Source organism: Tiliqua scincoides, chromosome 4 (assembly GCF_035046505.1).
Source record: "Tiliqua scincoides isolate rTilSci1 chromosome 4, rTilSci1.hap2, whole genome shotgun sequence".
In the NCBI taxonomy this organism is placed as follows: domain Eukaryota; kingdom Metazoa; phylum Chordata; class Lepidosauria; order Squamata; family Scincidae; genus Tiliqua; species Tiliqua scincoides.
Window position 1 is genome coordinate 65,694,224 of NC_089824.1, and position 27,492 is coordinate 65,721,715.

The following is a 27,492-nucleotide window of genomic DNA, read 5'->3' on the forward strand; positions in this document are numbered from 1 at the left end:
TCAGCCAGTCGGCGAGGAGGCCGCGGGCGAGGCGAGCGCCGACTCGGGCTCCTCCGGCCGGCTGCGGGCAGTGGCTGCGCAGCCTCCTTGTACGCGGGCTGGCGGCGGCGGGAGCGGCTCTGCTGCCCCCGGCGCCCCTGCGAAGACGGGGGGTGAAGGAGGAGGAGGCGGCGGCGGCGGCGGAAGAAACTGCAGCGCCAGGAGCAGGGAGGAGGAGGAAGCGGCGGCGGAGGCGACCGACGAGGAGGGAGAGCCTGGCAGAGGCGGAGCCGGCGCTGGAGCCCGGCCGGCCTGGACTCCGCGCAGCGCCGCCGCCGTCCCCGGCAGGAGCCGCTCCTGGTGAGTCTGCCCGGGGGGTCCCGCTTCCCCGGGCGAGGGGGGCTGGCCACGCGGGGCACTGGGTGTCGGCCCTGCGCAGGGGCTCTAGTGGGTACACGGCCCGGCCTGGCGCGGACCCGGGCCGCCGCTCAACCCTCGCTCCCCTGCCTTTTGTTCCGCCTGGGCTTCCACTGGCACGGCCCAGGCCTGAGCTGCGGCCTGCGACCGCGCTGCGGGGAGAGGGTGCGAGAGCCCCGCTGGGGGGCCGGCTGGGGGGGGCTCTCAGACCCCCGCGAAGGGGCTGGGGGCACAGACAGCCTCGCAGACCAGGACCTATGGGGAGGGGGAAGTGTCTGCTCCCAGGCCCCAAAGTGCCATCACCCCCCCCACCTCATTCATCCCAGATCCTCAATCACTGCCTGGGTGGGGGACTCTCAGAGTCCAGTGCCTACTCAGAAGTAAGTCCCATTATAGTCAATGGGCCTCACTCCCAAGAAAGTGTGGATGGGCTTGTAGCCTGTGAGCCCAATCCTATGCCTGTCTACTCAAAAGTAAGCCCTATTAGAGTCAATGCAGCTTACTCCCAGGTAAGCGTGAGTAGGATTTCAGCCTCAGAAGCATCTCAGGAGAGTAAACTTCCTTGCAGGATTACGCCCTCCTTACAAACAGTTTTGCTTTTCTTCTGTACTGCCCCCCCCCCCCTAGTTTCAGATGTTCAAGACCAAGGCTCAAAAGGCTCTCTTATTTGCCCTGTTTCTTTGTAGTTTTTAGGATTTCTCCTTTTTGGGGGGGGGGGAGTGAAAACCTGCTAAGAGGAGAGTGGAAAAACTGAGATTGAGAGTGAAGGGGGGGCAGAATCTCTGAATTACTCTTATGTGTAGAATGAGCACAGTCCCAGACCCAGTCCTTTTTCTTTCCCCCAACAGAAACAATGAAGTCTAGACCAGTGGTTCTCACTCCTTTACCACTTTTTAGAATGAGAATCTCTCAGGACCCACCAGAAGTAATGTCATGACTGGAAGTGACATCATCAAGCAGGAACATTTTTAACAATCCTACACACATGTACTCAGGAGTAAGTCCCATTTACTATCATTGTTAAAAGAATCTTCATTGTAGCCTGTTAAAAGTACAGATCTGTGACATTTCTCCAAATGCAGTCATTTACCATGGTAGCATCAAGTCTGATATATTAAAAATAAACTATTGAAATGAACGAAGACTCTCCTGAAATTGGCTCGTGACCCACCTAGTGGGTCCCAACCCACAGTTTGAGAAACAGTGGTCTAGACAATTGAGTCTGTTGTGATGTAGGCCTCTTTTAATTTCACAACTTTAATGGTCTAGAAATTTTTTTCTAATGTAAACACTCATTAACAGAACTCATCGTTTTGTCACTCATCTCGGAAAGCATTAATTACTTATTAAGAAGTATTTACTTCTTAATAAGTAATACTTAATTAATTAGATAGCAGTCCTGTTTGTCCCAAAGTGCAGGTGTTTGTGTAGGTTTCTCTTTAATCTTTATCGATTAAGGGCCTAGTCCTATCCAACTTTCCTGCTTCAGTTTAGCCACAATGCATCCAAATGGTAAGAGAACAGGTATATCTTTAATCTTTACTGAATAAGGGCCTAGTCTTACCCAACTTTTCAACTCCAGTACAATGCAACCCTGTGGTAAGGGAACAAATGTTCCCATACCTTGAGAAGGTTCTAGTGACTGTCCCTCCACCACAGGATGCAGCGCACAACCCACTAGCTCAACTGCACCAACACTGGAAAATTGGATAGGATTGGGCCCTAAATGTTCCTATAAGCAAGAGTGTGCAAGCTTTTAAATTTTACAGATTGTCTGTTGAGCAGGAGTTGATTTAAAAAAAGTATTATTTTTGCTACTTTTATTTCCACTTTCATTAAACTTTCCTATTCACATAAACACATGTATGTTTCATTGTTGGTTCTGGTGTTATTTTGAGGGCCGTCCATAATATATGAAATACATCAAGGGATAGAAGGGAGGAAACTGACAAAGGAGATTGATAGTTGGTTAAAATAAGGCAAAAAGTTAGGAGAAAAGGGTGTGTAAAATGGTCTTTAGAAGTATGACACATTTTATGGATACTTATTTAAATCTGTTTTAAGAACATAAGAACCTAAGAACAGCCCCACTGGATCAGGCCATAGGCCCATCTAGTCCAGCTTCCTGTATCTCACAGCGGCCCACCAAATGTTTTTACTTCCTCTTTTATACTGTTGTTTGAGTTTTCAAGTCTCAGTTCTAAATACATCATGTGGAAGTAAGTATTGGGGCCTTGCACTGTAGGGACTAGTGTTCAAGCTGTGTAGGCTCTTTACAGTGGTACAAATGCTGGGCTGCTGTTTTGTGCTTCCAGGCCACTGCTGCAAATGGGAGTGGCCCCCAGAACCTCAGCTGGTGCTGATAGGTTGTCGATGGAGGCATGTCCAATGGACATAGAGGCATGTCCATTGGGAAGGGAGGGGGTAGTTGGGAATGGATCATGACACCAGTGACTTGTGTAAGGATCCTATCTCCTCTTTCCCAGGCCACCTCGTCCCTTTTCTCTCTTCGGATCTATGCCAGCAAAATAGCTGTCATAGGCCCAAGGAGACCCATAGGTGATTGGACAGCCTACTGGGAGTTAAGTAAAAAGGACTACAGGTTGAGCCTCATTATTCGCATGGGTTCCTTCCAAGCACTCATGTGGATGTTACTATAGCAAATCCATTTGAAAAACAGAGTTTCTTTTCTCTGGTGATTTAAAAACAGCCTTGCTGATCTTTGTGATGTAAGAGTCATTAAGAAGACAATCCATCAATTAGTCCTCCTCTAAGAGCTTAGAAAACTTCACTCAGCCCCTCCCTTCACCAAAGCAAAGTGATCACCTTTCTTTCATGTGCTCAGGGGGAAGGAAGGGGTCTACTGGAGAGAGAAGGATTGATGGATTGTCAGCCAGCTGCCCTCTCTCTCATTAAGGAGGCTATTGTTAAAGGACTGTTAAGTTTTTTTAACTGATTTTAAAGGGATGCATTTTTCCCCTTCTCCAGGGATCAGCACATTCCTTCTCATTTGCAGTGGCCATTCGTTTTGAGTCAAATCAGTGTATAAAAAATCCATGTATAAATAGGCTGGACCTGCACTTGCCTTCTACAGGCTGTCCAATTGCCTTTCCCGCACCTTTGGACACAGCACATACTTTGTCAGCATGGCTGCATTAGAGCTAATGGTGGAAGATAGGATTGGACAGTTTGTCTACTTAAAATAAGTGACAAATTTCATTTCCAGTTTAGCATGATTAGGCTGTTCGATTCTAATTAAGGGCCCAATCCTCTCCAACTTTCCAGTTCTGGTGTAGCCACAATGCAGCCCTGTGGTAAGGGAACACCTTGAGAAGGCCCCAGTGACTTCCCCTCCACCACAGGATGCGGCACACACCCCACTGGCACAACTGCATCAGCAATGGAAAATTGGATAGGATTGGGCCCTAAATCAAGACTGTTTCAAGACCCTATCACTAATCTCCACATTCTATGAGATTAAATCTGTTCAGTTACAACAATTTTTCCTTTTTTGTCCATCACTGCATTTACATGAATAGTAAAATATGAATCCGAGTTAATTTAGCGAAAATGTCAGAAATAATAGTAGCGTGGCTGTTATGTTGTTTTTCTTTTTTGTTGAATTTTTAAAGAAAATGTGCACAGTATTGGCAACCTTCAGTCTCAAAAGACTATGGTATCGCGCTCTGATACCATAGTCTTTGATCCTTGTGAAATGTGCACAAGGATCTTGTATAAAGAGTAATTGGAAAAATCAAGTCTGTACAACTAGGTAATCAGTAATTGGTTTATAACTCAAACAAAGGTCCACCTTCATCAGTTCAATGGACTAATTTTTCAGTAGAGTTGAGGAAAAAAGATTCTGTGCTTTTATGATGTCCTTTGAAATAGTTCCAGTTAGAGATACTGACAGTCTGTTGATTTTTCTTCATATTGATCTCCTAACACACAGTGCTTGTTTTGAAACTTGGTCTCCAGCTTAGAGAAATAGAGTTGGATCCCTAAATTAATGGGATATAAGTACAGTGGGCCCTTGGTATCCACGGGGATTCATTCCAGGACCCCTATGGATACCAGAATCCATGGATAATGAAATGCCTGGAGGCTATGCCTGGCTTCCGAGCCTCCTGAATGCAACTGGAAGTCGTTTCTGGTTCACGTCAGTGACTTCCAGTCACATTCAAGAAGTGTTCTGAGATGCAGGGAGGCCACGTGTGACCTCTCCTCACTTCAGAACACCTCCGGACACAACTAGAAGTTGCTGGCACAAACCAGAAGTGGCTTCTGGTCACGTCTGGGAGGCCTTCTGTGGCGCAGGCTCTGTATCTGTGGATGCTTAGCATGTGGATAAGGAGGGCCTCTTGTAAGCTCACAACAGTGCGTATTGCATGGTTAAAATAATTGTAAATATATATACTTTAAATATAATAAATATACCTTGGCTTGTGTTTCTACTGATCCAACGTTCCTATACAAGAAACTATTGTACTTCAAGCAGTATATTCTCACCTGTGCTTGCACTTCATACATTAAGAAAACATGTCTGCAATTTTCCAACTGCCATCATGATCTGGTCTGCATTATGAATTACTGTCTGTTTATGCAACCAACTTTCGTAATTCTCTCTTCCCCAGATTTGTCTGATGCATCTTACCTTTAATTAAATCACAACCCAATCGTATCCCTGCCACTTCATAGCATGCAACTGAGCTGATGGAGAACATACTGCATGCTATGGTGGTGGGGGGCAATCAAATGGCCGGTGACAGGTAAGTAAAAAACTTCTTTACTACCTTCAGGTTGGCCACCTGATAAACTATGGGTCTTCTTGGACCCGCACCAGTTACTTTGCTGGTATAAGTCTGAGGAGAGGAAGGGTGTGGGGTGGGATGAAAAATTGAAAATAGGATTTGGCATGTGCTTTTGCCACTGAAATGCACCCCTGCAGCCTACTCCTCTCCCCACCCTGAACTACACCCCCCCTGCACCATCTTACCTAGTTTGGCATAGACTGAGTCTGGGTGAGGTTGTGAAGCTGCTGACTGTTTGCTTGGGTGGCTCTGAAACTTCCAGCAGTAGTGCATCATTTACAGTGGCACTGCTGCATTTATGAACATTAGTTCTGCTATTGTAAATTGAGCATAGGACTGGGCCATGAGTACTTATTGACAGACTTCTTTTAAATTTACAGCTGGGAGAAGTCAACATGTTGCTTGCTTTCTAAAATAATCCTTAAATAGATCATACAATAATATTTAGAAAGATCAACATTTGATACATTTATTTTTCCACATAATTGGAGGTGTCTGATTTCATGTTTAGTATTTAGGTGTGATGTTTTAATTGAATCTTATAATAGTTTAACATAAGGTTTCCTTTTGGTAACTTTAAAGGTGCTGAAGTAATGAGTTCTTTTATCACTCTCGCACAAGCACCCAGAAACTAAGATTCAGTTTACAATATTTAAAACTGAATTTCTGTGTAGTAGGAAATCTTACTGAGTTTCATGGGTCTTGCTTCCAAATATGAGTTGCCAATTGGGCTGTAATCTGGAAAAAATGTGTTTTTAATATGTTTAATAATCAGTAATATAATCAAAGAGGCTTTACTTTTTCTCCTTAAAAACACATTCAAGAAGAAATAAATACTAGCATTTGACAGTGTCATCAGAACATTAAAATGAAATCACTATCATTGTATGGCTCTGGTCACTTCAGATAACTTTATGTGTCTGGAAATAGAGGAAACGTTAGAAGACACATTGTGTTTGTTGTTTACAAAGTGCTCCACTTGAAGTACATAATGCATCGCAATTACAGCAGCATCAGGTGATAAATATACCTTAAACAAAATGTGACTGATGTTGTGTATGTGACTTCAGGTGACAACTTACATGTATTTTTAAAAGGTGTGTCATGAAACTATCAGAACCAGACTGGTCTAGTTCTTGAAATGGAATATTCATTAACCATGTTTAAATAAGGCAGCTATGTCATTCACAAAGTGTTTGCCTCTGATCTTGCAGCAGGTAAATGCTGTGATATTGGGCATGCTTTATTTTTTTCACATAACAAGAGGAACATTCAAGAGAAAACTTTGCATGGCTGAAAATGTTGAATGACAACAGATGTAAGCTGTAGTCTTGGTCAGCAAATAATTTTTTTACAGGGCTGTAATTTTGAGCATTAGGAACATCAACATGAGCTCTACCTAGTGACCCAGTCCTGTGTAAACTTTGATACAGGCAAATGGGTTCTGCAGCATTTCTTTCTCAAGCAAAGAGCAAAAGAGACATGTTGTTTATGGTAGAGGGTCATTTTCTGATACAGTGACTGCTGTGCTGGCTGAAGGTGAATATGCTGTAAGCATTACACTGGGTGTCTCAGATTTGTGCCAGCTAAACAGCTGGCGTGAATCCAAGAAGCCCTATAGGGCAGACTTGGAATTGACATGGGGTAAGGGAAAAGAATTCCCTTACCCTGAGAAGACCTCAAGCTGCTTCCTAACCTGAGCTGGATACGGCGCAGGCCATGCAGCCTGGCTGTGCTGGCACAAGTTAGTATTAGGATATCCGATGCACACTAGGGAGAGTTGTCTGCCAAAACATCTTTTGTTATCCATTTTAAAGGCCCTAATGTCCTTAAGAGTTTGTCCATAACATGTACTATATGTACATAGGTTGATTACGCATGGTTTGATCACTCACAACTAAATATATGATCTGATTCCACCGAATTTTATTTGATATACAGTACTATGAAAGTTCTGTTTGTAATGCTAGATTTGTGATGGCTCATTAATCACTGTGATGATGCAGTCATTGGATAATGATGAAATATGATGTAAAGGAGGAAGCTTGGATGGAAAGTAAAAATAGTGAATATTGTAGGAAGAATTAAAAATTTAAAATTTCTCCTGCTGTTGGGTTAGCAACGTGATAGTCCCTTGCTAACTGTTCAAGAGTCACTTTTCAAGTGGTGCTTCTCTAACATTTATCAGGGGGAGAATAATTGTCCCTTTTCACCTCAGTGCAAGGTCTTTTCTAGTGGCTGTTCTTTTTAGATTGTGAGCCCTTTTGGGACAGGGGCCACTTCGTTGTTTGCTTTTTCTGTAAACCACTTTGTGAAAGTTTTTTGTTAAAAAGTGGAATATTAGTGTAGTAGTAGTAGTCTAACCTAGGGTAGGTTAGGGCTAGGGACGCAGCAGAAAAGGGATGGTAAGGGACGCAGCAGAAAATGATAGGTGAATAAAAAACGAAAAGTGAATACAATGTTAATCCAATGTTATGGTTAAAGTTGGGTGCAATATATCAAAAAGTTGAACACAGCATGGAAAACTTGTTTGTTATTTGAAACACAATGCTGCTGAATATAGATGGGCAGTCACAGATTTCAGTAGTTATTTTGAATCTGTGCCTTCTTCACCTCTCCAGGAATTATCTTCCAACCATATTGAAGCTTTATCCACGTATTAACTGAAAGGCCCAGCCACTCCATTTGTCAACAGATCTTCTCCCAAATTCCCACCCTTGGCTTCCTTAAACTGCCCACAGGTGCAATCCTAATCACACTTTGGGAACAAGCACCAACGAACTTGGTGGGACTTATTTCCACATCAGTGTTCAGAATCAGCCTGCACATATATAACAGCAGTTTCACAGAATCGCTAAAAATGGTGTACAGTAGTTTCATAGCACATTTTAACCATCTTTTTATACTAATGATTAGGGTGGTAAAAATGTGATTTTTATACTACTCCCTGAACATATATTTAGCGCTGCATCCACGATTCCACCATTAAACAACCATCAGTTCAGTTACTAATGCCATTACTATTTCACATATTGAAAAAGCAGGAAATGTCTTCCCCCTTAGCACTGAAACCTTATTTTGTGCTTGCTCAAGATTGTTTGACAATGTATCCATTATTCACATTATCGATTTATTAATTGACATTAATTAATAATGTCAATTAATGTCATTAATTAATTAATTGACATTAACTGAGTTTTTGTATTCTTGTATTATTGGCTTATTCATACAGTTGTTTGATAAGGTGCTTTGAAATATGCAGCTGTGATTTGTCAACAAATATGTAGCATCACTTTTTTAATACTTGGAGTTAATTAATCCAGAATAACTTCCGTATCTTTGTTTAAATGGCAGCAATTAATTCATAGCCTCCCTATAAGTTCTGTCACCACTAACTTTAAGCATACATAGGCTGGTACTTGAGTAGTAGACTAGTCAAGGGGGAGGAGATTTGGAACACCTGGGGCAGAGTGGAGAAAGAGAGCAAGCAAGTTCTCCACTGCCTTCCTTTGCAGGTACAAAGCCTCTGGGTTGGCCAGAGGCACAAACCCTCTAGTGCAAGCCAAGGAGCTCTTGGCCCTTAGCTTTTGGCATTTATCCAGTGCCAGCCCCCCCTCCCAGCTTGGTCCACCTGTTGGGGGAAGAGAAGAGCACAGATCAACAGCAATTGTAGCCAGTGTTGGTGATAAGCAACAAGAGAGCAAATTCTATCTGCATAGTATAAGCAAGTGCAGTGAGTCATGCATGTTTTTCTTCTCTGACCTGTGCCTCAGTGTAGGCCAGTGGTCTCCAAACTTTTTGGCCAGAGGGCTGCATCAAATATCTGACATGGAGGGCCAGAAAAAAAATTTAAATATAAAATTTAAATAAATAGAAATGGAACATAGATGAGTGAATAAATGAATGAATGGGCTCATTCATTCATCCTCTCTGGCCCTCAGAAGTCCATCCAGACACAATCAGACCACAGTTCTGGTCATGTTCAGTTGAGTGGGCCAGAGGCTTTCAGGAGACAAGAGGTTGGCCGCGGGCCACGAAGAGGGTTGCTGCGGGCTGCATCTGGCCCCCAGGTCAGGGTTTGGAGACCCCTGGTGTAGGCAGTCTGGGACTGATGATGAAATGAGGGTCTGTGCAAAAACCCATTGGGGCCCAGGTGACAGCTGAAAATCCCTAGTGAGTGAGAGATGAGGGTCTTGCTAGTGCCCTCCCTCCCACACACATTGTCGTTTCACTGCCTCACAACCAGGGAGGGATTGGGGAAACTGTCTAGGTATTGTGGTGGAGATTTCTTTGGCATGGTAGTACCTGGTAAGCCCTGGAGCTTTAAGTCTAGAGAACTTCTTGTAATTTTGTTTGGGGCATTGGTGGGTGAGAGTAATCACTTCCTTTCAAGACAGGGTGGTAAGGAGTTCCATGGCATGGTCAGAGCTGATCTCCTTAAGGCTATAGCATGATTTCTGTTATTTTTTTCTGTTTTGTTTGCTTAGGGAAGGACTCTACTCCATGGAGTGGAAGGGGGTGCTGTGGCATAGAAATACCATGTGAGAGCTAGTTTTTTCAGAAGGCTAGAGCATAGTTTCGACCACTTTGCTGTCTGTGTTGTTGTTGTTATATATTGTTGGGAAAGAAGCTGTGGTGATGTTTGTGGATGGTAGTAGACCTTGCTGGTAATGTGTCAGGGTAATCATAAGGGGCATGGTGGTGCCACAGTCATAAGAGTGATGGTTAAATTGGGTCTTGGAGGCACAGTACTTCAATGGTTCAGTTCCTTCTTGTCCTACTGTGCCCAGGTAGTGGTACAGGGGGACTTGCATTTGGCACCTTGGCCTCTCAACTTGCCTCAGGGTCCCATCTTGTTCCCTATGCTATTTAATATCTACATGAAACCACCGGGAGAGGTAATCAGGAGATTTGGAGTAGGGTGTCGTCAGTATGCTGCTGATACTCAACTCTGTCTCTCCTTTTCATCAGAACCCAAAGGGGCTGTTGAGAACATGGAGAGCTGCCTGGTGGAAGCTGGGGTCTGAATGAGGCCAATAAACTGAAATTAAATTTGGGCAGGACGGAAGTCCTTTTGTTTCAGAAATCCATCATGAAGGTATTAGACTATTGAACTGTTCTGAATGGAGTTGCCCTCCCTCTGAAAGAACAATTGCACAGCCTGGGGCACCTTCTGGATCCACAGCTCCTCCTCGATGCCCAGGTGACAACTGTGGCCGTGGGGGCTTCTTCCCAGCTTCAGCATGCCAGCTGTAGCCATATCTGTGTTAGCCAGATCTGTCTTTGGGGTCCATGCCTTGGTGACATCCCACTTAGACTATTGTAAGGCAGTCTGTGTGGGGCTGCCCCTGAAGACCATCCAGAAATTGTAGCTAGAAATTGTGGTCCAGAATGCAGCTGCCTGTGGTTGCGGGGGCTCGACAGCTTAATTCTGTTGAGATGCTGCTCTGGCAGCTACACTGGCTGCCCAGTCATTTCCAGACCCTGTTCAGGGTGCTTGTACTTAAATTTCTAGAATACGGTAGCTGAATTTCTTATGCTTTGAGTTATTGATGTCCATGAAATACATTTTTAAATACCTGTGAAGGTAAATGTGTATGAATCAAGATAATTTTAAAAATGTGCCCTTGAAAATGGTTCTCAGTCAATAAATTGCATACCTCATGAGAACTACCTAGCTACTGAGAGACAAATGTGTCATTGTTTACTCATTATATGCCCAGCAGTCCACAATATAATCTGATACTGGCACAATAGTAATTTGAAAGTGTATTTCTGAACTCTGTATGGAACCTGTAATTAAAAACACAAATAACAGGTTTTGTTGCTAGGTGGCAACTTTAGCTACACCCATTATAGTGCACATTTTGTCCTTATAAATTGTTGCAAATATGATGTAAAAAAACCCAGAGTAATCTGAAATAATAAAAGTGGATTTCAGTATGTTGTCATATTCCTGATCCTATAGAATACCTAGCAATTTCATTGTAAAATTCTTCTGAAAATAGGCCTCAGAACAGAATTTTTAAAAAAGAAAGCATTGCATTGCATGCACTGCATCATTTGTTGGGGAGGTAGTCACAAAGGCCTCCTCAAGGTATGGTGACATTTGTTCCCTTGCCTCGGGGCTGCACTGCAGCTGCACCGGTACTGGAAAGTTGGATAGGACTGGGCCCTAACTCACATAGTTGTTAAAATGTATATGTAATGCACACTGGTTTTCCCAAAGATGCTGACTACATGGTGCTTGTTTAGTCTTCAAAAGGAAGATGCACCTTTTGAAAACCAATCTATTTTTATGAGTGTGTTTCTGCGTCTGTTAAGCTGGATGAACTTTAATTGCTACTGTTTGGATTTGTTGTGCTTCGGCTTTCACTTCTTAAACCCTATAAGCATGTCAAAGGCAATTTAGAGGATGGCAAGACTCTACCATAATTAGTTACAGGTAGCATAGTTATTTACTGGCATGACTGTCGTTATTTTTTCTCCCTACCTGTATAAGTCTCCATAGGGAGGACAGAAGACATCTACAGCCCAATTCTGTGCTCTGGCACCACTGTGAGGTACAGCAGTGCCGAAATGGCTGCCACTGTATCTTGCGGCTGCACTGTATCAGAGCAGCAACCAGAGTCTCCTTGGTGTAAGGGAACATAGGTTCCCTTATCCCATATTGAGTTCCACTGGCACCAATGGATCTCTTCAGATTTGTGACTGCTATTTAGTGGGTGCAGAACTGAGTAGGCCCATTTAGGATGTCATGGCTCAGGAGGGTGCACAGAATTTGGCAGTAGACTCTGCCATTGTCCCCTCTCCCTCTCCAGGCCCAATCTGCCTGAAGGCCCACCCCCCCCCCCGCCTTGAAATGTCTCCCCACCACCCAAAATCTTGTGATGCATCACTCTGGCGTTGAGGCCCAGTGTCAACTGGCACTGGCTTTTCCATCAGTACTGGATGTCTCCCACCAGTGGTAAAGTGCCTTATGGCACTTTTATAACACCCACCACAGGCAGTGGGGCTGGAGTTTCAGCAGTGCACTGCTTAGGATTGGGTCCTTAGATATTTCTGAAAATAAAAGTTGCAGTATCTTAAATCTCTGGAACTGAAGGGTTGCTGAATATTGTAATATTTCAGATACTAGAACATCTCTATTGCTGTAGCTGTCAGTTTTATTCAGAATGCTCTCAAGTTTCACTCAGGATGCTGTATGTGCTGTCAGTTTCACTTGGGATATTGTCTGTTTCACTGCAGATCCACTGGGACTACTCCTGAGCAGCTTCCAGCTGCAAATTTGAAGTTGGATCTGATGAGCTAACTGAGCCAGTTAATAGAGTTTTTCAGGTCATCCTGTGCCTGATATCACAGCTTTTACTATAGATACATATGCACATGCACTTCTACACCTACTTCTCCATTTCGCATTGTGTCCTCCAGACTGTAGGTAAATAGTAATTTTTTGTTGTTGTTTGTTCTTCTGCAGGGTTCTATATCAGTCTGTAGACAAACAGTATAACTCAGAAGTTTTAATCGCCTATAAAAACTAGTAGATTAACAGCCCAATCCTTTCTGCCAGCCCCTGCCATTTGAATTGACATTCCACTGTTGGAAGCACCAGGATCCAGGTGGATGTGCCTGCATCCTGGCACACACCATGTGATATGGTTGTGCTCATCGATGCCACTGGTGAATGCAGCAAGGCTACCAGTACAGTCCCTGTCGGTTGTCTGTTCTTGCTGCAAACAAAGACACCATCCAACAGTGCCAGATGAGTTGGCGGTAGGGGCAGGCAGTGGGAGGAAAGGGAAGAGTTTTTTAGTAAGGGAGAGTGTGAAGGAATACCCTAGCTTTCTCCCTGTCTCTCAGTAGAAGTTTATCCTTGTTATATTATTTACCTTGACTTTGGAATAATTTTTTTTGTCTATGTGGTGTTTCTACCCCACACCTAGTATCCAGTTCCTTTTGTAGTGAATAATAGTATCAGTACATTTATAATAAGCCAAACAATGTTGCTGAGGCCAAAAGGTGATTAGAAGAGAGAGCTTTATAAAATGATACATCTCCACAAGGTGACATTGGGAAGAGGTTCCATGGGAAGAGGGTCCAAACAGACCCTCAGAGGGACCCTCAGACCCTCAGAGGGACCCTCAGACCCAAACAGAGGGAGAAAACAGATTGGTTTTGCTCACTTTCCCTACCACACACAGTTCTGCTTAATGTGGTATTGTGATAAACTCCCAGACAATTTCATTTGTCTGTAAAATAGGGAATGCAGGACAAAGTAACTTCTAAGGTGCAGGGAAAATATGTAGGTTATTTGGCCAACTACATTTTGAATAACACTCTTTGTCAAGGGCAATAATGACAGAAACCATTAGATCAAGCTGAGAGGTGTGAAAGTGAGGAACAGACTGAGAGGAACAGAAACCACTTAGGATAAAGGTGATACTGGAGGTGAGAGCCTGTCCATTGTATTGAACAGGCAGCCTCCAAATGGTAAATATACCTTAGTCCAATGTTTCTTAAAATGTGGGTCATGAACCAATTTCGGGTGGGCCCCCCATTCATTTTGTGTACTTTATTTTTAATATATCAGACTTGATGCTACCATAGTATTTGACTACATTTGGGGAAATGTTACAGATCTATACTTTTTAACAAGCTACTATGTATATATTTGTAACAATGATAGTCAGTGGGATTTACTCCCGGGTAAGCGTGGATAGAATTTCAGCATTTGGGGTGTTTGGGGAATTTTTTTAGGCAGATCAGCAACTGCTTGGGAGGGTTATGAAGGTTTTTCTTCATTTTAAATAAATTTTTAAACTTATTGGAAACTTTTAATTTACTTAATCAATTGATTTGATATTGTCCTATGGGGGGTATTAAAAAGTTTCCTGCTTGATGAATAACTTCATTTGATCTTCAAGATCTTCAACTATTACTGTTTCTTGAAGTGCTTCTTTGTTTTTTAGTAAACTTTCAAAGGAAATCACCACTCCAGCCCACTGAGTTTTACTAAGAGCTTCAGTGTCACTATTTTTTCTTTGCTTTTTTCCTACTTGCTTCTTGAAAACTGCAGCTACAATATGAGCACCTTTTACATGTTTTATAACTTCTTTTACTCTTCTATAGATCATTTGAAAGGTGTCCATTTTCATAATATTAAGAAGCAAGTTAAGCCCATGATTTGCAAATCCTATTGCAGTAATATGTGGATCATCCATTATGATCTCCCATGCTGCTTTCATATTGCTGGCATTGTCAGTCAGCAAAGCAAATACTTTACCACTCCTAATTTTCTGTAGGACTTCACATATTTTACAGCTGATATACTCTGCGGTATGTCTGTTCTCCCGTTTCAATGCTTTTGTAAAAAACTGGTTGAGGTGTTATAACAAAATTTGTAATTCCTTCTCCTCTCACATTTGTCCATCCATCTGTAAGTAGTGCCAAATACAGTGCTTCATTAATTTTTCCTTGCACAGATTCCAATACACGTTCATATTTCGACTCCAAAAGAGGCTTGCTCAAAGAACGTCTGCTGGGCAAATGGTATGATGGTCTTAGTAATTTCAAAGCTTCCTTCCAGTATGTATTTTCAGTTATTGAAAATAGTGTTCCAGAAGAATATATTGCTCTTGCAAGTTTGATCAATTTTTTCCTGATCTTCAGGTGTCATCTTGTCTACAAATGAAGTTATTGAATAATTTTTGGATGCAGCTGTCTTCAGTATCTGTTTGCTTGAAGATGCTGCTGATGGGACAGCAACACTTTGTGCTGCTGCTGATGTTACAGATGAAGTAGAAAGAGGACTTCTTGAATGAGAATGTTGAGAAAAACTATGTGCATTTTCATTATGGTGGTTCTCTTCACTTAGATCCGTGAAGGGTTTTTTAAATATCTACAGGACACTTGTTACATACAAGAATGTGTTTGTCATCCTGGTAGCATTTGGAAATGCATATTTCATCTGGCAATATTTGCAAATCACATTTTTCTTCTCAGAAGAACTTGTAATGTGAAAATGCCTCCATATGCTAGATGTTGGTCTCACCATTTTCCTGAGGGGAGTAGGAAAGAAAAATAATTTAATGGCTAGTTTGCAAGAAAACACTTATCTATGGTTGTGGGTGGGGGAAGTAAAGAACTAGATTAGTAGTAATTAAATTATTATTTACAGAAAGGTTATAAAGATAAACTAATGTAGCTAAATGATTCAGGACCCAATCCTATTCAACTTTCCAGCACTGATGCAGACATACCAATGGGGTGTGCGCTACATCCTGCAAAGGGGAGGGGGGAAGACAGTCATGAAGTACTCTCTGTGGTAAGGGAATGTTTGTTCCCTGACTTCAGGGCTGCATTGTGGCCACACCAGCACTGGAAAGTTGGATAGGATTGGGCCCTCAGTTTTCTGGAATCAGATAAATGTGAACTTTTTAAATTATGTACTTTCAGGTCCTTTTTGTTGCTCTGTATTTTCTTCCAATGCTTTGAGGCCTAGTGAAGAGGACAGAACAGAACCAAACATACCCACCCACATGCCAAAACAAAACTGAAACCTTTTTCTTTTCTTGTGACAAAAGCAGCACCTCCTAAAGGAAGAAATGCATCTTGTTCTTGCATTGGAAAGTCCAGTTTGTAACCTAGGACTTGCTTGTTCTCAGTGCACAGAAATTAGAATAATCTGAGACATGACATGACCATACATATTTTTTAGAAATCATTTGGAAAATATTTGAACACCTTGTCTTAAAATATTTTATTCATTATGTTAAAATAAAACATTCCATAATCAATTTTCTTTCTTTTTTTCTTTTTTCAATTTTTCAGGAAAAAAAAAAGGCTTCAGGAAAAGAACGGGTTTTTTTCCAAATTTTTCTGGTTTTTTCCAGGCCTTCACATCTCTAGCAGTAGCATTATGTGACTTTTGCTAGACAGGGATTCAAAGCACTGATTGAATCCTGGAGCGAAAAGATGGTCATCGCAGTACTAGTCCTTTATCATACACCAGTAAAATTCCTGCTAGTATGATGGGCTATCTTTCCTTTCTGAAAATGAAGACTTCCATTCATATCTATGCAATAATGTGACACAAATGGCTATTTTATTTTTTTGTTAGCTTCTTTGGCTGCATTGTGGGGGAAAGGCAGAGTGAAATTGTATTAAACAAAATCATGGATTGCAATTGGAAAATATATCAAGGGTCACATTTTCCTTCATTTCAGTGATGTCCTTTATTGGAGCCCTTTCACTTCTCTTATATACATACTTAATCAGTATTAGGAGAGGAAGGAAGGCTTTCCCCCCTTTTAAAAGTCTTTTTGGTTGTGTTTCAGTGCAAAAAAGCATGGGATTCACTTTCTGGGCTAAAATACGACTTTCTCTTGTCGCCTTTTTCTTGCTTAGTGGGGCAGAGGACTGACCCAGTGCATGCATTCCTTTGTACAACCAAATAGGGAACATGTTCTATAATTTTTTGTCCAGTTTCAAACACTATAATTGTGTTACCCGGTGTTTGTTTTTTTAAAAATATATTCATTTTCTGAGAGAGAGGCTTGGATTCAGTTCAGATAATCCTCTAAATCAGGGCTGCCCAAACCCCGGCCCTGGGGCCACTTGCGGCCCTTGAGGCCTCTCAATGCGGCCCTCAGGGAGCCTCCAGTCTCCAGTGAGCCTCTGGCCCTCTGGAGATTTGTTGGAGCCCACACTGGCCCGACGCAACTGATCTCAGCATGAGGGCAACTGTTTGACCTCTTGTGTGAGCTGTGGGATGAGGGCTTCCTCCACTGCTTGCTCTTTCACGTATGTGATGCAGCAGTGGCAGCAGAGGAAAGGCCAACCTTTGCTTTGTGCAAGGCCTTTTATAGACCTTGAGCTATCGCAAGATATTCATTCATTCATATAAGTTCATCTTTAATATATTCATTTATGTAAATTTATTCAAATTTTACATGTAAATTAATTATTTTTTCCCCTCGCCCCTGACACAGTGTCAAAGAGCTGATGTGGCCCTCCTGCTAAAAACTTTGGACACCCCTGCTCTAAATCATAGTTTGTAGGATCGGAAATAAGTCACAACTTTCCCTTTCACATAACCTCTCCATTGTTCTTCCCCTTTATACTTAGCTTCCACCACCATTTCTTGCTTGGTTCTAATGCTAATTTGCTGTGTTGTCCAAGGGCCCAATTCTATTCAAATTTCCAGCACTGGACCAGCCACAATGCAACCCTGAGGTAAGGGAATAAATGTTCCCTTACCTTAAGGAGGCCACCATGCCTGCCCTCCAACCATAGGATGCAGTGCACACCCCATTGGCATGACTGTATCAGCGCTGGAAAGTTGGATAGGATTGAGCACCAGGTCAGCCAACTAAGGTTGATATTTACCCTCCAAACTAAAATCAGAAACTATGGTTTGAAATGGGTCTCTGATTTTGGCTGAAAGGAAAATGGTGTCCATAATTTTGTGATTCATAGCATAATATGGTTAGCACTAACATTGAAATAGAAAGAGGAGCAGTTCTAGAGAGCTGAGAATAGCAAGTCCATGACTTATTCATAGTCTTTCCAAACCATGGTTTGGGGGTCCATCTTCATAATGCTGCCCAGAGTACAAAAGAGTAATTATTCAACAAAATGAAGATGAGTTTAATAAGGAGTATAAAGTACTGTGCATGAGAACCATGCCATAACAATATTACTGATTTTGATAGACTGTCATGTTGTCTCTCTTGAACTTTATACATCTTTATGTGCATTACTAAAATATTGCTCTGTTTCAAAGGATGTGTCTTGCATGAAATTTATTTGTTTGTTTGTTTGTTTTCAGGAAATGATCTTGAAGCTATATGAGTGGATAAGGCACATCCATGAAGAAGCTTCAGCTATATATGTTTTAAAGAGCAGAACTCCAGAAAAGTTGAGCAGCTGACTTGCTATACTTTTCACAATGAAGAAAATAAGTCTCAAGACCATTCGTAAATCTTTTAATTTAAATAAAAGCAAAGATGAGAGTGACTTCGTTGTGGTTGCCCAGCCATCGTTGAATGATTTTGGAAAAGACGACTCCTTGTTTGGTAGCTGCTATGGTAAAGATTTGGCTAGCTGTGATATCAACGGTGAAGATGAAAAAGGTGGCAAAAACAGATCAAAGAGTGAAAGCTTAATGGGTACGTTAAAAAGACGACTTTCAGCAAAGCAAAAACAGAAGGGCAAAGGCAGCATGCCATCTGTTAGCTCTGCTGATGATGACACCTTCTCTTCCTCCTCCGCTCCAATAACCTTCAAAGATGTGAGATCTCAAAGACCTCTGAGATCTACATCCCTCCGTAATCACCATTATAGTCCAACTCCATGGCCCCTTCGTCCAACAAACTCAGAAGAGACATGTATAAAAATGGAAGTGAAAGTAAAGGCCTTGGTTCACTCCTCGAATCCAAGCCCTGCACTGAATGGTGTTCGCAAAGATTTCCATGACCTGCAGTCAGATGGCGTGTTCCAGGAACAAAATAATGCATTAAAAAGTACAGAATCTCAGAATGGAGATTTGCAACTCCATATTGATGAACATGTGCCTGTAGTTATTGGACTTATGCCTCAGGACTACATTCAGTATACTGTGCCTTTAGATGAGGGAATGTATCCTTTGGAAGGATCACGTAGTTACTGTTTGGATAGTTCCTCACCCATGGAGGTTTCAACAGTTTCTTCTCAAATGGGTGGGAGTTCATTTCATGAAGAAGAGGTTCCTGTGGGTCAAGATGTCGTTGTTGCTCCAGATATCTTTGTGGACCAGGCAGTAAGTGGCTTGTTGATTGGTACCACAGGAGTCATGTTGCAAAGTCCTAGAGTTCATCACAGTGATGTTCCTCCACTCTCTCCATTGCTACCTCCAATACAGAATAATCAAATCCAAAGGAACTTTAATGGCCTGAATGGCACCGATGTTCATGTGGCTGAAAGTATGCGTTGCCACTTGAATTTTGATCCTAACACTGCACCTGGAGTTGGAAGAGTTTATGATTCTGTGCAGAATAGTGGCCCGATGGTTGTCACAAGCCTCACAGAAGAACTGAAAAAACTCGCCAAACAAGGATGGTACTGGGGCCCAATTACACGATGGGAGGCAGAAGGAAAACTGGCCAGTGTTCCTGATGGTTCATTTCTTGTACGAGACAGCTCTGATGACCGCTATCTTTTAAGTCTGAGTTTTCGTTCTCACGGTAAAACTCTTCATACTAGAATTGAGCATTCAAATGGCAGATTTAGCTTTTATGAACAACCAGATGTGGAAGGACATACTTCTATAGTGGATCTAATTGAACACTCAATCAGGGACTCTGAGAATGGAGCATTTTGCTATTCAAGGTCTCGATTGCCTGGATCGACAACATATCCAGTCAGACTGACCAATCCAGTATCTCGGTTTATGCAGGTACGCTCCTTGCAGTATCTGTGTCGCTTTGTTATACGTCAGTACACCAGAATAGATCTGATTCAGAAACTGCCTTTGCCAAACAAAATGAAGGATTATTTACAAGAAAAGCACTACTGAAGGCTTATGGGAATCTTGCATCTTGCACTTTGGGAGCAACAAAAAAAAATTAAAGGAGAGAGATTGAAATACCGTTTACAGACTTTAATTGCTATCAGTCTTTTGCTGCCATAATTTCATTTTTGTGCATAAAGAAGGGTATTGCATTTTTATTTGTTTAATGGGTGGTCTGGGTTTTTCTTTTTTAAATAATGATCTCAAGGTTTTTTATTTAGAAGAGTAAAATAGCTATCTTTCATTCAATGTGCAAAATAATCACAATGTGAATGATAAAAGTTTTCCTAAATTTCCCCATCGCCTTTGCTGCTAATCCACTGTGATTTTTATGCATTCGAAGCACATTTCATGTGTTTTCAAACGTAAGTAAGAATTGAAACTTGATGGAATATGTTTTGTCTTCAAATGACCTGTCTTGGTTTTGTTTTGTTTTGTTTTTAATTTAAAAACGTTGTGGAGAAAAATTTACTGGTATAAAAAATTACAGGATTTAGATGTATGCTTAAAATGATTTCCCAGTATCTTGATTAAAAACATAAAGCTAACTGTGGGCTGAAGGGAATGTGTGATGCAACACAGTTATACAACATATCTTTTGAAAGCCTCCTTTTTCCTAGTCAGTTTCAAAGATTGTGGATATATTTCTACTTTTTTATGTTCATTCTTCACCATTTAAATTTTTTAGTTCTTTAAATGGCCTTTTAAAATGGGCAGTAATTATTGAAATGTTTGTGTTAGCCTTTTGTATTTAGGCAAAGGCTACATGTGAACTCAGACCATTTTTTTAAAGGATCTTATTCCCCTGTGATTTGGACTGAACTATAGGAGCATATGGCAAGATAACTGAAAGCCACTGTCTTTTCTAGATACTTTCAACAATGTGGATTCTGTCCCAGAGAAATTTTTTCTTTTAATATTATTATTTGACTTCAGTGGTGCTAAATGTTGCCCCAAATATTACTGGAAAATTTGGACAATATTTTGCCAAAATTAAGCACATTCAGCTTTCACTGGCTGAGTAAAGCATATGCTTAAATTTCTCCCATTCATGGGCTTCAAGAGTGTTTAACTTTGGCTGGATCTGTCTTTAGTTTTAAATGTATTTTAATTTTAGCATTCATTATGCATCATTTTATTTCCTTTTAATTGAAGTGGAGGGAAGAAATTAAATTAATTCCTAAAGATTACTTTGTTTGAAATGTCACATGTTTTCAAAGTGAGGATGAATTGATTGTATTATAGCATAATTTCCATAGGAAGTGTTTCAGTGTGATACCAGTTTCATTTCTACTAATTCATATTGGAAACAAGGAAAATCTGTTCCATTTCATTTTATTAGAAAAACATGAAAGTCCACCAGGAACTATTCTGCACGAACTTCATTATGATTTCCAGAGGAACAGAAGTGGTCTTTTGTATTCCTATTTTACTTTAATGAGGTGTACACAGAAGTTTCCAAAAGATTGTGTAATCTAAAAATTGGAAGGGCTGTAGGACAGATCTATTTCACACGTTGCCCTGAATCCAGTGAAAGTTACAGCATAGTCCTCTCATTTCTAGCTGAGAGCATATCCTGCTGAGTTCAGTGAAAGTTACTTCTAAGTTATAGGGGCTGCACCCCATGCAGCTAACTTAAGTTCCATTTATTTCAAAAGGACCTAAATGTAAGTTTCTCTGGATTGAGGCTAATAATTTGTATTCACAGGAGTGCTTCAACATGTTCCCATGTTAAACTGTGCAGAGCTCAGCTTGGTACCAGTTTTGAACCTATACTGTAGAAAGGATTTATTCCTGATTCTATTTAAGAAAGATCATGTGACTCAAAGTATTGATAAGTAGGACATTGAACTCTTAAACTTCTGAAAGAAATCTCCAGTTTGGGAGTGTGGTTTTAGATTTGGGAATTTATTTTGTGCCATAGTTTGTATTCATGTTTCTTATTTCTGCTATCCTCTAAAAGATATGGTCATGCATATGAAAACGTTATCTGTATCCCAGCTAAAGTTAGAATAAGTTTCTGTTCTGTAGAATTCAGCTGATGAAAGGGTGATGAAGTTTTGAGAAATACTACTTTTAGGATAATTCTCTCTTGCTTATTCTACTTAGCCTTTTTTGTGCTCTGAATGAGTTTTTAATATTAAGTACAGTATTGCTGCAAGGTGCTGCAATGGCACGACATCCTGGGTTGCCTGAATCAATATGCTAAACTTCTATTTTTTTAAAATTTATTTTTAGATCATAGTGTTTAAAAAGAATATCAGAGGCAAAGCATGTTTTTTGCTCTGGGAGATAAAGATGGAAGCGTCTTTCTTGCCCAGTTAAAATAGATTTTGAAAAAGAAAATTATATAGAGAGACATATTCTTAATTCCTGAGCAAAATATGTATGTGTATGTGTCATTTATTGGCTCTGCCATTCTGATATTTATGCAAAATCTTCATTTTGTTTTCTGATTTTTCCCCCAAAGCAAGACTACAAATTTTATACATTAAAGGCACAATAATATATACTATGGTACAGTGTTTTGCATCTGAGAGAAAAAAAAGAGGAAATCATTTTTTTACAATAGGAGAAACACTTGTTAAGGTAAAAAAAAATTTCATTGTCTTGAAGGAAAACACTTTCACCTCCAACAGTAGAAAAAGACTATTTGATTGGTTTGGGTGTGGGCGAAGCCCTGTGGAACAGTAAAGTGTATTATGGCAAAGCTATAAAGTAAAATTAACCCAGTATTTAACAATTTGAATAATGATTTGGGGGACCATTACAGTATTACAGTTTATTCTATGTGAGTTAATATATAGGAAACCAATGCTATGCAGCTGTGCCAAAAAGGTGTGCACTGTATGCTGTGCTAGGGAGCAAACGGAGGTGGTGTATGTCCAAAGAGGGAGACGGAGTGGATAGGTTTCAAGAGGGGATAAAATCTGGCATGTATGAATGTCTCTGGCTCCACCCCCACCCTCCCTGATAATGCCCCTCAATTCCTCTCCTTCCTTGCCTACTGCCTGCCCCACTGCTGACTTAATGGAGCCCAGGGAAGGCTGCTGCTTTGCAGCAGGCACCATTCACCTTTTCTGGAAGTGGCTCAGTAGCACATTATAGAGCGTCACTTTTGCAATGCCATAGGTTGGACTGTGCTGCTGGAATGCAAGTTCCAGCAGTGCGGCCCAATGATAGGATTTGGTTGTAGATCTCTGATATCCTAATTGTACCACTGTTCTGACAGTGTAATCCTATGCATGTTTACTTGGAAGTACATCCACTGGTCCATGGAGCTTTAAAATTGCAGCCAGAGAGAGTTGACAGTGAACCAACATGCTACATCTCTTCCTGTTTTCCATTGTTACATCACTGTAGTTTTCCAATGTGGTCACTCAGTCCTTGCACTGCTCATCTATATGTTTCTGCTCTGTCCCTTTCTGTCATATCAAGGTGGTATAGGAGTAGCTGCTGCCTCCTAGTGTAGAGGGCTTGGTGAAGGTAATGCACCCTGACAATGGTAACATATGCTTCAGGAAATCTCCTTATTCTCTGCATGCCCTTGGCCTAATTGGCAAGAATAGCCAGTACCATGCACTCACCCTCAGTCACCCAGCAAATGAGCAACAGCAAATAAAAGTAGCAGCATGAGTATACCTGTTCCCATTGTCTGTGTTTGTAGCCAAGTAAACATTTCAGTTATACATGTAGAAAGGGGTATGTTCTCTTCTGCTCTTGGCAGTCAGGCAGAGCTCTGAAGGTAGAAGAATAGGCAGTGTTGTCATAGTGGCGATAGCTGTATTGGCTTAATGGAGAAGCATTGGAAGTGTTGCCCAATACCATCTGTGTGGAGGTTCTTTCTTTCTTCTGGCCCTTTTAAAGTCAATAAAGTTCTCACAGCTGAACTGTGTTGTATTCCCACTCATTTGTCAAACTGTCAGATTGACAAATTGCATACTTCAGTCACACAAATGACTGGATAAATTCTGAAATAAGACATTTGAATGAGTACACTGAAAACACTTTGGGACCTTTGTTGCCATTCTTTGAACTGTGTGATAAGTTTATATCTTAACACCATGCAGATTTGTATGTTATGTTCAGTCATAGTGCACAAAAATGTAACAACTTTCCTGAGCAACCTGCTCATGCACAGAGTATACTGTTGGAGAGGGGGAATGCAATACTGTGTAACAATATCCAAGAATATGGACTGCTGGGAAGTGTAAGTTCCAGTTGATGGAAGTTGCTATTGCAACATTGCCTGACTTTCCTTCTCTCTCTCTCATCATGCACTTTTCATGCCAATTGAAAATTCATGCAAGCTGTTGCATTGAATCATCTTTTAATAGCACTAAACATATAATTGCGATCTCCAAAGAATGATTAAGCCATTTCTGCCCAATGTTGCATATATGCAACAGGGAACAAATGTGTACATCTGTGGGCCAGGCAAAAATGGGTTAATAAGCCTTGACATGCTCATGATGGGGAGGGGAGAGAACGAATCAGTTTAGCTGCTTAACATATTTTTTCATAACCAGGTATTTTTGTCAGGTTTTACTGTCATGCTGTAAACCAACTGCACTGATTACATGCCACCAGTTTTGTACTCCTGAGACAGAGGCACAACAAACACAACCTTAAAAACTTAGAATCTGATGGTATTGGTGCAATACTTTCACTTGATTGCTATTCAAATGACTGTTATTCAGATGACACTTCTGCAGTAGCATAACTTATGGCCCAATCTTATTGTTTCTGAATGCTGCTGTGCCAGCGCTAGGTGTTGCAAATGTGCCATAAAGCACCTTTGTGGCACCAAGCAGCACTGGTAGGAAGGCCTGCAGGTCAGGCCTGGGAAGTGCGAGGGGAGGAGGATTCTGCCAAATCCAATTCCATCTCCCAGGCCTGAAGGCCCTACATGGGGCTGCCTCGACTCGTGCCAGAAATTTTACTGGTGCAGTTCTGAGTAGTCCATTGGGCAGGCTGGGGCTTGAGATGGGGTAAAGGAACAAATTTTCCCTTAAAAGAGACCTCTGGCCTCATCCGTTTCAGTGCTGGACACGGCATGAGCTGTGTGGCCCCACTGTGCCAGCACTGAATAGGATTTGGCTGTTAGACTGCAATCCCATACAGTTAACTGGGATTAAGCCCCATTGAAATAAATGGAATTTACTTCTGAGTAGATAGGCATAGGATTGTACTGTGAGTTAAAGCAATTGAAAAACTTATCTACTGTAAACAGGAAAAGTGATTGTAGTTTGACTGCAAAGTAATGATATAAAATTAGTGTGTTATGAAATTAATACTAAAACCTGGGACAAAAAGTTGCTTTTAGGCATCAGTTTGTATGTCCTCAGCAGACAACAAAAATGTAACCCACACAAGTTGTGCTCAAAAGTGTCTCTTTACCTAAGAATGCTCATCTTAGCGTTCAAAAGAGGAAGAAGCTTCATTTTATTAGTGAATTGACACTGGACACGTTTTGAGCAAGCAAGTTCGAATAGCAACATTGTCTAAGCCTATCATGGGAAAGGTTTTTGGATGGTGTGAGAAACAAAGGGTCCAGCCCCAAGGACTTGCACACAGGTGGCAGGAGCCAGAAGCCACTTCACATACAAACAGATCTCAACCAGTGGGTATGAAGTGCTGCTGGCACCTGCTTTCTTCATGTTGGTTGCATACACTGGGTTGCAGAAGACATTCTAGGTTATCTGGCCCTCTCCCTTTTCAGTGCCAAGATGCGGCCTGATAAGTTTGAGAGCTCTGGAAGGAGGGCAACGAATACCCCTTAGCCTGGGATAATCCTCAGTGGCCATGTGACCATACAGGAGAGAGGACATTCATGTGTGCTGTTGCTCCTTCAAGGTGGGGCACTGCCACTTACTTTATTTTCTACTTCATTTTAGCATGATGGTATTGATAATAAAGGAATTCAATTGATTTCTAGTTCCCATTATTACAGCAAAACCATTGTTATTCACTATCAAAATCTTACTGTGCAGCTGAGCCATCTGGTTTGTTTCTTTCCTACCATTTGTAGGCTATGAAATCACATCTGTGAAGTTGAGATTTTAAAATGTGGTGTATTCAGGACTATAGAAACATAGAATGAGCATACATTCATTTTTTCACACATCTATAAAGTGCAGTTATTTATCAATTTAGCATCACTTCTGGCCAATGTGGTCTATGGGTAACCTGCAGGTTTCTATTTTGCTTTCTTTACCTGCACACCCACACACTCCACAAGCATGTTCTAAAATGAATCGTTAAACCTGACCTGCAACAGTAGCAAAGTCATTCTTTTACTCCTTAATTTTATTTTGAGACCTTTTTCTCTTTCTCCCCTCCCAATAAACTTTTTTGTTTCTGCATCATCCTTCAGCAGATAGATACACAAACTTTTTGTTTGTGATCAACAAACTTTCTCACAGACTCAATGCTAAGAATGCACTTAAACAAATCCACCTAGGGTCACCTGATAATCCCTGTGACTTTTCTGATAATTTCAGACATTAGACACAGTGGTTTATAATTCATTGACCAGCAGAGAGTAATGGTTTTTGTAATCCTGTGGATCACAGTTTCATAGGGTGGTATCACAGCTTGCAATGAGTTGTGACAGTCATTGTATAGCAAGAAAATGTTTGCCCCAATTTCAGCTTCTTGCTTTTGGCCATGGCTAATATAAAGGTTTTTCTTATAGTCTTGTATAGATGTTTGGTTTCATAGAGAGATTAATATGTGAAGGCGTTTAGGAGTGTATGCTTAACCCCCACCTGCTCCTTGTGATCAGTCTTTCTCTGTAGCAACAGTTATGGAGGGGGAACATTATTAGTAAGCTCCTAAAGCCTTCATGCACTTGACTCCCTAAGACAAATGTCTGTACTGGACCTTGGGATTGGGAAAGAAAGTGGTGCACCCTGAACCTGTCTATACATATTTCCTAACTTTAGGCAATTGGGTTTTCTTTGGGGGGGGGGGGGAGGAATGGAAGCCAGAACATAATGAATTCTCTACCATTTTTAAAAATCTGTTTTCATATTTACTTGCCACCAGAGAACAAGCCTAGCAAATCAAACTCCAATTCTGGTGTTTGCTCCTTTTCAAACAGCTCCAGTTACCTTTAATATTCATGTCAAGGTGCTTCTGTCCATATGATCTCTTACTGCTGAACTTCTCAAAACATGCAGTTTTTCTTATAAATGCATTTCTTAATGTGTAAATATTGGAACTAAGTGAAACCAAAATACCAGCAATATACTGACTGTGAATTTCAGTAAGGAAGGGTCTGCAGCTAAATAACTTTAAATTCTAAGCTAAAATACAGTCACTGCAGTGATTGCTAGTGCTATAACTCTGAATAGTTAAAAAATTCTACAACTGATGCATTCTTAGCAAACATGGGATAGTTCTTAAAATGACAAAATACTGTAGAGTTTGATGTGTTTCGAAAATGGTCCAAACTCTTTATGTCAGTAATTGGGTGGGAGGAGAAATTCTTATAGAATTTTGTATTATTACATATTGGGTTGAAATTTTTATAGTGGTGATGGAGTGCCATGAAATTAATACTTAAAATCCAGATTGCTGTAGTTTACACTTTTCTGTGTTTCCAACTGTGTGTGCACTCTTTGTACTAAGCACACAACAGAACAAATTATCCAAAGTCCATTGATTTTAAATGTGTTTTGGTTTGTTAAAAAAGATTATAGTAATTTCTTGCACATTTTTTGAAAAAATTGT

The 27,492-nt window shown here is 41.0% G+C and overlaps 1 protein-coding gene across 2 annotated transcripts; it reads left to right on the forward strand.

Moving 5' to 3' along the window:
• The first annotated feature begins 236 nt into the window (after window positions 1-236).
• SOCS6 (suppressor of cytokine signaling 6) lies at window positions 237-27,492 on the forward strand. 2 transcript variants are annotated; one of them, XM_066625906.1, is made up of 3 exons: window positions 237-339; window positions 5,031-5,165; window positions 18,037-27,492. In XM_066625906.1, the coding sequence occupies exon 3, from the start codon at window positions 18,157-18,159 to the stop codon at window positions 19,759-19,761; it is 1,605 nt and encodes a 534-aa protein (XP_066482003.1). In that variant the 5' UTR covers window positions 237-339; window positions 5,031-5,165; window positions 18,037-18,156; the 3' UTR covers window positions 19,762-27,492. The 2 variants fall into 2 exon arrangements, with proteins under 2 accessions (XP_066482003.1, XP_066482004.1); XM_066625907.1 differs by lacking the exon at window positions 237-339 and adding an exon at window positions 1,349-1,393.

What these genes read in the sequence shown, in the direction of transcription:
- SOCS6 (XM_066625906.1), top strand. Translation starts at nt 18,157, where the DNA reads ATGAAGAAAATAAGTCTCAAGACCATTCGTAAATCTTTTAATTTAAAT.